The 12,255-nt window shown below is 37.5% G+C and overlaps 2 protein-coding genes across 2 annotated transcripts; one reads left to right on the forward strand and one right to left on the reverse strand.

The window, feature by feature from the left end:
- Positions 1–6,582: 6,582 nt before the first annotated feature.
- Positions 6,583–9,458, reverse strand: mrps11 (mitochondrial ribosomal protein S11). Its single transcript, XM_030766529.1, has 6 exons — positions 9,295–9,458; positions 8,994–9,086; positions 8,642–8,740; positions 8,343–8,472; positions 7,347–7,412; positions 6,583–6,859 (listed from the first exon to the last, which is right to left on the reverse strand). Exons 1-6 carry the CDS (start codon positions 9,381–9,383, stop codon positions 6,752–6,754), a joined length of 585 nt encoding a protein of 194 aa, XP_030622389.1. The 5' UTR covers positions 9,384–9,458; the 3' UTR covers positions 6,583–6,751.
- Positions 9,459–9,746: 288 nt separating this feature from the next.
- mrpl46 (mitochondrial ribosomal protein L46) lies at positions 9,747–11,506 on the forward strand. Its single transcript, XM_030765109.1, has 4 exons — positions 9,747–9,989; positions 10,188–10,389; positions 10,656–10,826; positions 11,077–11,506. Exons 1-4 carry the CDS (start codon positions 9,747–9,749, stop codon positions 11,322–11,324), a joined length of 864 nt encoding a protein of 287 aa, XP_030620969.1. The 3' UTR covers positions 11,325–11,506.
- Positions 11,507–12,255: the final 749 nt, after the last annotated feature.

Genomic DNA, 12,255 nt, shown 5'->3' on the forward strand with positions numbered 1-12,255 from the left:
TTCCTCCTATTTTCTTTTGAGTTCTTTTATGACTTTCTTTTTATGCTATAGGTAGTTGAGTGTCTTCAGTATGATGTATTTTCTTGAGAATACGTCAATAACATCAGTAAACAATTTATTATGTTCAGATTTAAGTAATGACATGAAAATAATTATGAGCACTAATGTAAGGTTGAACTGCCTCCAATCAAGACAATAGCGTGCTACTGATATCTGTACCATCGCATCAAAAATTCTGGGTTCTGCACTCTGTCAGGAGTAAGAGTGCTCCCTCTTATTTTAGCTGTTATATTGATTGAATAACGTAACCTTTGCAGCACCTTACCTGTCAATGTGCGTTTTTAAGCATAGTATGGAGTTTATGCACTGCAATCCTATTACAGCATTTTGTCCATAGCACACTGTGAAATTCTCAGCAGCTTTTCCTCGAGACTACCGGCTCACTTGCTATATGGATAATAACAGTCACATGATGAAGGGCTGCCTGTCTGCTTTGCATTGCCTCTCAAACCTGTACATGGACATCATGCTTTCAGCAACATCTGATATTAATTGATGAGGTCACATCAGTAGATGATGTGACATACTTGCAAGTTCAAGTTCAGCTGTGCATATATATACACACACACACACACACACACACACACACACATATATATATATATATATATATATGAATTTGACCTGGTGAAACTTTCACCTCTCTCTCTCTCTCACACGCACACACACATACACATACACACACACACACACATGCACGCACGCACGCAGTCACGCGCGCACGCGCTCACGCGCCGTGGGCGCGTGACTAACATTTGACAACAGAATTATGAAACTGCAATGTTGATGCTTCTGTACCTCTTGGTCGGCAAGATGTCAGTCAATCTGCTCTGATTTCTCAGCTGAAGTTCATATGTTGAGAAAACTAACAGAGTACACTTCTCTTTAGTCCGTCCGCCTGGAAATCACAGCATCCTTCTAATTAGTCTGTACATCTCTGGCGTCGCTATGTTCACATATTTTGTTTAGAAAGCGGCTTCATCTAATACGATCCCTGCACTAACCCTGTACGTTCGCGCTGACGGCACTGCATTTAACACCATATGCTGAGGACACATCTCAAAATTGATCGAGGAAACGCCCCTTAACGACGAAGTTTGGCCGACAGGTGGCCCCCAGTTTCATGTAGGTCGATGACGCCATTCTAATTGGTATGGGCAAAAACACACTTTCATAACAAGAGTCCCCTGCACATACACTTCAAGTGGAGTGGAGAAATGCCCCAGAGATAATTTGTATGTTAAAGTTAGAATATAATTAATAAAAACCTTGGCACAACTGAGTTTTAAATCAAATGCTGGCGACGTCTGATTGATATGTGTTTGCATTCTAGATCATATAAGGACTGATAAATAGAACTTATGAAAATCTGCGCAGGAGACAGACAATATACCTGGTGACATCTTTACACAGAAGAAAGACTCACTGGCATTTTAAGAAACAATTAGAGCTGATTATGTACCAAACAATACATATAAGAGTAAATAAATGTAACTGTAGTCAAATATCAGCATGCTATTGCCAGTTCAGAGTATCTCTTCTTCTCTCCCCTGAATGATTGCAGAAGTTATTTGATTTAAAATTACTTTCTAATGGTAACGTTTGCCGCAGTATTAGCGACACAGCCGTTTTGTATTTATAGCAGTCGATCACGCCTGTGACAGAGTGCGTGAAGTTGGTCACAGAAATAAATTAGAATTCTCTCTATGCTCCAATGGGGCATTCTGTGAATTCATTAAGAGAAGGGGTGGAGGATATGACATCACGCCTCTTGTTGCTGACTACCTCTGAGCTGTCTCATGTAAGTTTAAAAAGTTATTTTGAGCATGCAATAAGTACACTCGGATTCTTTCAGTGCAAGATCTTGTTATTAATTAATAACCAAGTCATAAAGGGTCTTGATAGCCTGCTGCAGCTCCTGAGAACGTGAAAAGATGCTGAGCCTGAAAGATGCCCTCGGAAATTACCGCTATTTACCAACCACAAGCAGTGGAAAAGAAACTACAGGTCTATCACAGTGTATTAAAATATGGACATGCTCTGATCTTTTTAAGGAAATATTTATATATTTTTTCAGCAGTTTTGCTTGATATTGTAACTTAAATGCATCATGTGTTTTTCTTGATACAGTCTCACAGTTCAAGTGGTAACCTTCTGTGTTTTGTCTGAATGTTTTTATGTAGATTCAAGACTGGAAGTTTTTACTTAATTTTTTAATCATTGTGTTTCTCTTCTATTAAGGTTTTCGTCTTTTTTAATTAAATTACCCTTACACCCCTTTTAAGCCATTTTGAGCCACTGCTTTTTGTGCTAAACTGGCAGTTTAATGCTTTGTCAAGACCAATAGTTGTGTCCTTATCTGCTTTCTGTGCAATGGTTTCAAATGACCATGTATGTATTTCATATGAACCCAAATATTAGAAAGCAGAAACTTTAAAAACTTTAAAAATGTAATAATTTTCTATATGTGCAAGGCGGTCATACTGCTTAGTGTATCAGTTTGTGTTAGGCAAATGACCCACCGTACATGACTTGGGCCCGAGGGTGTTATTGTACCCATTTTATTCATTATAATACTATAAGAAGTTTATGTGAATATATTCTAAGTACTTACTGGCTTTGTGTTAAGAGTGCTTGTCCTTCGGAAGATGTATTTAAGGCACTGTTGCCTGGATTCAGCGGCATTTTGAAAGTTATTAACAAAAATTAAATTAAATAATTTAATAGATGACTCAAGCATTAACTTTATCATAGTAAAGAAACAAAATACCTAAAAAACTCTAAATACACCCATCACAATTTCAGTGTGTTCAGCACATCGTTTTCTCCATGGCTACTACAGAAAATTAAAACCTATAAATCTACATTCTCTGAGAAAAAAGTAACTGAATCGAGAGCCATTATCCTGTATTGTAACAAGAGGTACACTCATATTTCTTGCTTGCAATACTTTCTCTCCCAATCCATATCTAACTTCTTTTTTTAAGGACCTTTAAAGCTACATAAAGACTCACAGAGTTTCCATTTTGTCCCTCATAAAGCACTGAGCTCTTTTGTATGAAGGTTGTTTTTTACTATCCTGTCATGCTAGTAGACTCTCACAAAGGTCTTGGAAATGTCACCCACCTGACCAAAATTGGGAATAATGATAAGAGACTTTAAGGCTAATACACCAGAGAACTGGGTCTCTATCTGAGTCCAGATTGAGTTATTTCTGTCCTGTGTCCCTGTTATCGCAAAGGTAGTAATATAAAGAATGAAAAAAGAATGTTAAAAAGAACATTAATTTAAATGTAATTTTTATGAGAACAGTGACAAACATGTATATTGTAGTGTAGTGTAATGTGGTGTAGTAACAGTAAAATGAATACAGTCTTTGTACATCCTTTAATATGTAATGTCTATGTGATATTTAACAATTATACTTCCTTTACTGTGCTCAGGAATGAAACAAAAACCCCTATGTGTTAAAAGTCTTTAAAATGAGTGTGGAAAAAAAGGAACAAAAGTGTACTGTCTGGCAGCATTCACATTCAGGAGAGAGATTAAAAATGCTGTCATTCTGAGGTTGTTTAGAGCAAAGCAAGAGAGACAAAAATATTCAGGCAGAATAGTCATGTTTCTAAGCAACTGAAATCTGTCATATTGAAAGCCAATTATCCCAGCAATGCCTAGACATTTTCCCTCTGAACACATGGAGTAGAGGCTTATTTCTCAGTGCCAATGTCCTTGCTGATATCTGTAACATTTTGCGTTCTACACACATTCGCATGGGCACTCCAGACTTTTCTGTCATCTTGTTGAATGAGGTGTTGCTTAGTTGAAGCTGAGAGTATTGAAATCAAGTCTACATGGAGCATTTACTTTTATTACTACACGTCAGTCTCATGAGTTCTCAGTCAAACCTACAATCTGTAAAGTGTTCTTTTAAGTGGTCTTAAATGCAGATATAAAATTTGATTATTCGATAAATGCGGTGCAGTAGACATGCTTAATGAAGAGAGTCTCTATGGAAATATTTTCAACCCCAAACTGCAAAGTAATGTTAATTAACAGAACTCCTTAAAGTAACCAAAAAAATTAGATGGAAAACATAAAGTAACACTTTTTAAATGAACTTTCCATTTAATATCTTTTTTTTTTTAAATGTCATGAGCATAATTTCAGATTCTTATTTTAGATTTGGACTGTACACCAAGTCATCAATGTGAAGTCATATGACTACCTGTGTTCTTTGCATTGAAAGTTATACCACGACATCTTTTATGAACTCTGGCCCCTTGTATGGATGTACTGATATTGAAGATTTGACTTTTGTATGTTGGCTATGTCTGCTGTGAACCTGAAGCGCTTAGGTGCCACTAGTTAATAGTGTTTTATCAGAACAAAGATGTTCTTTACTGGAAATGGGCAGGTAAGAGGTGAGGGAAATATTTTGTCTTTTTTGACGAAATAGCCACTGAAAAATGTCATTCTCATTGACAGATGCTTAAAGCCTGTGCAAGGAGAAATACTATGAGCAATGACAAACATTTGCTTGGAGGTCTTCCTCCCTAAGGTACATTTCTTTTCTTTTCCCTCTCTCTTTTTTTTCTACTGAGGTACAGACATTATGCCTAAAAAAATTCTGACAGAGACAGAGCACAGAAATCTCAAAAATAACAAAGTACATCAGATGACAACTCAAATGTCCACCTTGAATCATTTACATACCTTTCTACTATTACAGAAAATTGCAAGTTACCAATCCACATAGGTATTCTTTGAACAGAGATAACTGGTTTGTGCATGGCCAAACGTGTAGTCATTCCTGCTTTTAATGCTTTCTATGTCAATCCCTATCGTCTGTTACTGCCTTTTGGTTTTATAACACATCTCTGTGGTAAAGACCACACAATGCAGCTCTCTCTGATGACATTGTCTTTTCATTTATTTATTTATTGGCTTGTTTTTTTTCCTTAAGACATCAGAAATGTTTGTGAGAGAAGCACCAGTCATTTTTTTTTTATCTTTAACTTTGAACCAAAAAACATGAGATGTGATGTTCAAACTGGAGGAGACCACACAATAGCTGTGTCTATAAGGGAACTTACATATTGACTTTTTTTTTACATGGCAGTTTGCACATAACACTACAAGTGTACTTTGTAAATTAAAGTATATAAAAGGATCAAACATTGAACACCAAGGATCTGGATTTTGCGTACAGTGCAGGCACTGTGTTTCAATCTTAGCAGTGAAACTTAGGGACACAGTGCTTGGATAACCAGAAACCCGGCAAAAGGAAAGGCATGTCAAGTTTTACCTCGTTAAAATTTTATATGTCATTGCATGAGGTGGTTCATGGGTAGAGCTCCTATTATTGCACTTGCCTTTAACTGAGTGCCAGCTCACTCAAACAAGAACCCCAACAGAAGTAAAAAATTTACTGCAGTCAATTTATTTTTTCATAAAAGTTAACAGAAAACTGCCTGGTGCTTCAATTCCAGATCAGAAACTAATTACATTTTAAATGTTTTGTCTGAGAGCTGTTTTTGTTCAGAAGAATAACGTTGCAAGTGTGTGTGTTTTTTTTAATCATAATACATAAGATTAACTTATCACGTGTCAAAACATGAGATTATCCACTGAATTGCTACCTCTGAAGCAGTAAACTGTTTCTCCTAGCAACGTTTTTCTTTTGAAATCTGAAATAATTTGGAATATTGAATCCCACCCGCAAACTGTAAATGCGTTACCTTTCAAAACAGCCACTGATGTGCATACCAATAATTCTGTGCTTATTGGCCTCAGTGAAATAGTGCTGCTCCACAAAGGCAATGAAAGGATCCCAGGTCCTGTTCCTATGACTTGATCTGATTGAAAACGCAATTAAGGCCATTTAATGACTTCAGTACCCTGGGAATAATCAAGCCAAGAAGAAGCTATGGCTAAAAATATGGTGTCATTCAAATTTCTATACAACCACTGAAAAGCTCTTGAAGTGTTAGTGTAACACTATAGAAGACTCTGTATAGAGGAGCTGCAGGGCTAAACTGCATCACCATGTATTCCGGCATTTTAAACTGTCAGAGACAGCATCCAGAATTATAGCACTACCACTCTACTCAGCATGCACTGAAACATGGCAAGTGTGAGAAAACAGATGTGTGTTGCAGGCCTGACCTTGGTTGCTATGGGTACAAAGAACAGAGTTATATTCACAGCCAGCCTGAGCCCCTGTTAATTGCTGTTGTCATGGCAACTAAGCACCTGATGTAATACTAGGAAAGGGCAGTAATCTTACAAGAGTATTTATTTACAATGAATTTTTCCTAACCTGGCCCATCAATAAGGACTTATATTGAGGAAAAAAAATACCTCTAAGATTTGACTATCATTTCCAAACTAGTAGATGTAACCCCTCAAGGATTCTACATTCACACTGACCACTGACATTTGCTTGTTCAGTTATAAAAGTACGAAGATGCGATGGGATGCAGGGTGTCAGTGCTGGTACAAAAAAGGTCAAATAAAACGCCATTTAAACATAGCCAATTTAATACAATTATGATAAAAATAACACAATGAGAATGGACAGTCATTTCCATAAAACTCCACTGAAATGGAACAAGAGTTGCATAAGTAAATGTAACGCTTTAAACATGATAAATTCTATACAGTCAGTTGTATTAACTGAGTTGCAAATTTTTCACATTCTTCGGGCTTTTCGAGGGCGACAGCCATTGTGTGGCACAGGTGTGTTGTCTGTGATGGAAACGACATCAAGTCCTCCCATAATCAAGCCCTTTATAGCAGACTACACACAAGGAAAACACACACACATGATAAACAAAACAGATAATATAAAAAGATTAGAAAAAATTAAACCATGCTATGTGGTAAAAAAAAATGTAGTGTTACTTTCCCCTTCAAGAATTCCATATTATTGTGCTTTCACATTTTTAATAATCTTTATTTTTCTAAAAAAGTGAGGGGATTGCGTTATAAACAGTAAAATGATTTCAGAAACAATTCCTTGAAGATGTGTGGCCAGAGTAGTTCTTTGCCTCTCACAAGCAAACATATTTTCCATAATTTTGAGAATTAACTACAATTTGAAATTATCCAAATCACTATAATACAATCTTATATATTCTAACATTGCTGTGCAAGAAATTTTTAAATTTTAAAACCTATTAACAACAGACGTGCATATCAAATTAAAACGTGAATGGGTCAGTTTAGTGAGATGGATTGTTGCTCTGTAATGATGACGCTGTTCAGAGGAAGTGAAGGATACTCACGAGGCGTCCTGGTCCCAGTCCCTTAACCAACACACGGATGTTGGTCACCCCCTTGGCCTTTGCCTTCTGTTCAGAGCAAACAGACTCAGTGTAAAGTGTTTGTCTGATGAAAGCTAGCAAGTCTCAGAAGTATGACAGCTTACACTGTGCTGTAATGTCAGGGGATTGTAAGGAACACTGATTTAGATCATAATGCAGAAAATGCAAAAACATGGGTTTGAATCATAAAAAACCCCCCCGCAGAGGAGTCTCATTAAGTTAACCGCGGAAGCTGGTTGTAGAAACATAAAACTGGCTGACACAAGGACACAAGTAACACTAACTGAAAATTCTTTTCTGTCCCTTGGGCCCCACCATTGATTAATATCCAAATACTTCTGACTCAAGGGAGTCTAACCACAAGACATATAATTCATAAGAGTATCAAGCAGAAAAGTAAAGTGAATGTGAGGGACGTAACAATTCCGGGCAGATAACCAATAGTTTCAGACATAATAAAAAATAAATGTAACAGCAGGTTAGTTTTTAACTTATGAAAAAATTATTCATGTGAAATGTTTAGTTAATCTTAATGGTCATAAATCTGTTTCATCTAAATTCTCAAAATGTTGCAGCTCCAACTGCCTTGGACAAAAGATTCAGCAGCTCCATCTGCTTTGAAGAAACCACTGAGGTATAGCTACAAATATAGCGCAGCGACAGAACAAAGTGACATTATGTTGCCACCTAGTGGAGACCAAAGTACAAATACAGAAGAATACATGAGGGTGATGAGATAAATGACATTAACTACATAAAAAACATTTTTAAAAAATTGGTTTGAATGATACTTTATGCAATCCTCTGCAGGTTGTTACATTTCATGTTTTTTTTGTGCATTTTAAGGGAGGCAGTTTTCCAGAGCATATCTGACAATGCATCCAGAACACACTGAACAATTGTTGTGCCTAATCTACATTGACTTATTTTGCTAAATATTTATTCTGGGTGTCTTACTGCAGCAGCTGAGATTCCTGCAGTTTGTGCTGCGATAGGCGTGGCTTTCTTAACATTTCGGAAACCCTCTGTTCCACATGAAGTTCTGACCATGCTTTGTCCTTCACAGTCAGTGACCTGGATATGGGTACTATGGAGAGGATAGAGAGAAACAGATCAGAGGAATCAGCTTTACTCTGTCACTTCTGATGAGCATTTCTGCACACATTTGATACAATCCATTTTTCTCACACATGACACCATATGTTCAGGGAGTCAAATCACACAACAGCACGTTTGCAGCTAACAGAATGACTTACTTGTTGTAGGTTGCTTTAATATGTGCAACTGGTAATTCTTCAAATCTTTTTCCAGCCCATCTCAAGGCACTGTCCTGGCCAGGGAAGGGTGGACAGAGACTGCAGCAGTGAGAGGGGAAAAAAAGAGACATTACATCTGACCCATCAGATAGGCTGTTCTTATTACAGAAGATTTATTGGTCTGAAAATACATTTTCCATCTGTTTGCCTCATTTTACTTTTTCACATTAGTATAGCAGGAACTTTACCTTGTTTGTTGATCTAATCCTTTGAGTACCTCTACAGACACGTCATCTTATTCTCTTACACTAAGCCTCTGCACAACTTTTTTAGTTCAAAATTCGTTACTTACCTGAATTCTTTTGTATTTTTTTCGGGCGAAACAGGGTTCTCGCTCTGCAGCTTAACGGCGCTGGTGAAAACTGATCGGTGTACCAAACTTTGACTGTATCACAGGAAGCAATGACGTTATGCAGTATTTTGCTTTGACGGGGTTTTTTTTAGACATTATCGTCACAGTTTCTGATGGATACAAATGGCAGTGGCAATGCTATATAAGCAAACTATTTTCTGGTTATTATGAGGCATCTTAGTGTTTCTGGTACCTGGCATATGTAGCTAGATCAACCCTGTATTTTCAACAAAAAACTTACGTTAATAATCCACTCGGCTTCAGCTCACCATTTGCCTGTTGACAAGAACCCCTCAGAAGGGTTGACAATCTAGAACAAATTTTCAACATTTCTGTACTGCTTGTTTCACACCATGCAATGTTAGCATATTCGCTACCGCTAATTACCCAACAACTAAATTTCTGTGACATTGAAGATCATGTGCTTCCGGAAAAATACATTTTCAATGATTATGGGGATTTTTTTGGTGTAGAACGTATAAATATTTTGGATTAATTTTACCATAACTCTCGGATGTACAATAAAAATGCATGTTGAAATTGTATAGATCGAAAAGAGGGCATGGCTGTTTTGTTAATATTTTAACTTAACTACTGTTAAATATTTCTAGTTGCACTTTCGCTCCCAAAACCCTCTTGGTCTTGTCCATTCTCTCGACAATACTGAATTGTGGGTACAACTGTAAGGCAAAGATGGCGGCGCCCTATCTCCGATGCGTGAATGGCCCGTTGTGGAAATTTTTTAGGTCAGGTGTTATTTTTACGCCAATTCGCAACATTTCCTTGAACCAGTTTTGCCGTAGCGCACATAAGCTAAAAAATGAAACTGTTTCTTCCCCATGGAGGCTTTATGCGGCTGTATGTTTGCAAAGGCTACCGATAGTTTCTCAGGAGAGAAGCCCGATTGAGGAACAGTTTCTAGACCTAATGCACCAGGTAAAGAGCTCTTGTTAGGGATGTATGTATAATGACAAAAGAGCGACCAACATTGTTAACATTATGATTTAAAAATAGGAACTAAGTAACGGGGCATGCATCACCTGGGAAAAGTGAAACTGTTTAATGTTTCAGTAGTTACTTAATCGCAAGCTTTGTTCTGTGAAAACGGAGACTGACTGAGGTTTTGTGTTGCAGATGGAATTGGAAAGAAGCCTACTGGCAGACCACGAACTACGGCTTTTGGAGGATGCTGAGCGAATGAGCCGCAAACAGGAGGAAGACTATGATTCCGATGAAGAGGAGGACTACGCCGGCCAAGACATCGTTACTGCTCAGGACCTGGAGGACACATGGGAACAAAAACTGAAACAGTTTCAACCAGCTTCAAGAGAAAAATGTATGTTGTCAAATGTTGCTTTAAAGTCTCACCAAAAGCAGGGTTTTCCAGTTCACTCTTTATGGCAGCCACTCTGCCAGTTTTTGATTTAGGAGTGAATCATTCGTATATGCTTTAGTTGTTCTGCAGATTGCCAAGCATTTTCATTAGTTGTGCTAGTACAGCATAGGGAGCCTTTTGGATTGGGCTGAGAAACTATATTACAAAATGTTCAACTACATGTAATTAATGATCTGAAGTACATCTTTAATACAACTAAATTACAGCTGCTGACAAGACTGAACTAAGTTCCTCAAACCGCTGCCTGGGAGACAATTTGGTGTTACTAGTGAAACAAAGTGTTGGTGGTGAGAAGATTTGGTTGCTGCCGCAGCTTCAGTGGGAGACTGGAGAAACACTCAAACAAACAGCAGAACGTGCCCTTGCCAGACTGCCAGGTACGTTTTTTTTTTTCTCTTCACTGTACTGTACAAGTTTTCAGGTTAAGGTTATGTGATTATGGTAGTCATTATTAAAAATGATGGGTTTAATCATAACTGGGGCAATAAAGGTAGTGATATGATACAGACACATCAGGAGTTTGAATTGCATTCATTCAGTTCAATTGAACCTTTATAGGAGCCCATGCATGTGCACATTGATTTGCATTGTAGTTATTTGCCTAATAACTGAAATGATCCTTTGCAGGTGCAGATTTGAAGGCTACATTCTTAGGCAATGCGCCCTGTGGATTTTATAAATACAAATTTCCAAAAGACATTCAAACAGAGAGCTGTGTGGGAGCGAAGGTGTTTTTCTTCAAAGCATTGCTCTCAGTCAGTAGCCACTCACCACTGGAAAAGGATTCTTTCATTTGGGTGAAAAAGAGTGAACTCCCAGAATATCTTAAGCCAGAGTATCTAAAACAAGTTAATCGTTTTATCATTAGCTTGTGATAGAAGAGGAGTTCTGGCAAACCTTTCTAAACAACATGGTAATCTTTACTGGCACTCATTTAGTCATATAATTTAATATCCCTCATTTTCTAGACATTGTCAAGAAATGTCTCTGAATCTATGTGGAACCCTTTTATTGTATGTGTGTCCAGCCTTTTCAGTTCTAAGAAAGAAATTATATTAAGAGGCTTTGCTGTAATGTCTTTCTCTTCACTCCCTGTCAATTGAATATGTACTATGTGACATTAAATATTTTCCCTTTGCCATTCTGCTATATCACTTTTTTTTGTTTGTCACGCTTAATTTTAGATAAACAAGGCATGGGATGGGGATGAAATGGGTACATTACTAAACAAGTTGCATAGTGCACCACTTGATGGCAGTAGTTAGATTTAGTGCTGTGGAAATTGTATTTGTTGGGGGGTGGGCGGGGGGGTGGTCATGATCAATTTTATTTTATTATCTCTGCTGCCATTCTCTGTGGTCATCAATTTTAAAAGCTGTGGAATATTGCACCTTTTAATGTCTCTCCCTCAGTCCCCTCTTAAACTATTCAAGAGTTTTATGTTTGTAGGAGCAGAAATTAAAACGATTAATTAAACTGACATGTATATACATGGATCTGGCAGGTTTAGATGAAATGTACACAGAGTAACTGTGTATATGTATTTGTAACTTTTGTAAGAGTGTGTTAAACTTGAAGCTGTGAAAGCATTCATTTGATTTTCATTTGTGACACAGCTAGAGTGGTGCAAGGCAGGGATCTTATCCAGAGATGAGATTTCCACAAGACGTTGTCAAGGTACATCACTCACTAGGGCTCACTCAAGTAACCTGAGATTGAAATAATGCAGACTGTGTTGCTCATCCCTTTTAATGTGTTGCACAACCAATGAAATTACTGCTCGCAAATTTATTTATTTACTCCTCC

This window comes from Chanos chanos, chromosome 2 (assembly GCF_902362185.1).
Source record: "Chanos chanos chromosome 2, fChaCha1.1, whole genome shotgun sequence".
Lineage (NCBI taxonomy): Eukaryota > Metazoa > Chordata > Actinopteri > Gonorynchiformes > Chanidae > Chanos > Chanos chanos.

What these genes read in the sequence shown, in the direction of transcription:
- mrps11 (XM_030766529.1), bottom strand. Translation starts at nt 9,383, where the DNA reads ATGTTGAAAATTTGTTCTAGATTGTCAACCCTTCTGAGGGGTTCTTGT. An exon ending in AAGCCGAGTGGATTATTAAC is followed by an intron (nt 9,087 to 9,294) that starts GTAAGTTTTTTG and finishes CCTGTGATACAG; the next exon opens with TCAAAGTTTGGTACACCGAT. An exon ending in AAAAATACAAAAGAATTCAG is followed by an intron (nt 8,741 to 8,993) that starts GTAAGTAACGAA and finishes TCACTGCTGCAG; the next exon opens with TCTCTGTCCACCCTTCCCTG.
- mrpl46 (XM_030765109.1), top strand. Translation starts at nt 9,747, where the DNA reads ATGGCGGCGCCCTATCTCCGATGCGTGAATGGCCCGTTGTGGAAATTT. An exon ending in ACCAGCTTCAAGAGAAAAAT is followed by an intron (nt 10,390 to 10,655) that starts GTATGTTGTCAA and finishes ACTAAATTACAG; the next exon opens with CTGCTGACAAGACTGAACTA. An exon ending in TGCCCTTGCCAGACTGCCAG is followed by an intron (nt 10,827 to 11,076) that starts GTACGTTTTTTT and finishes GATCCTTTGCAG; the next exon opens with GTGCAGATTTGAAGGCTACA.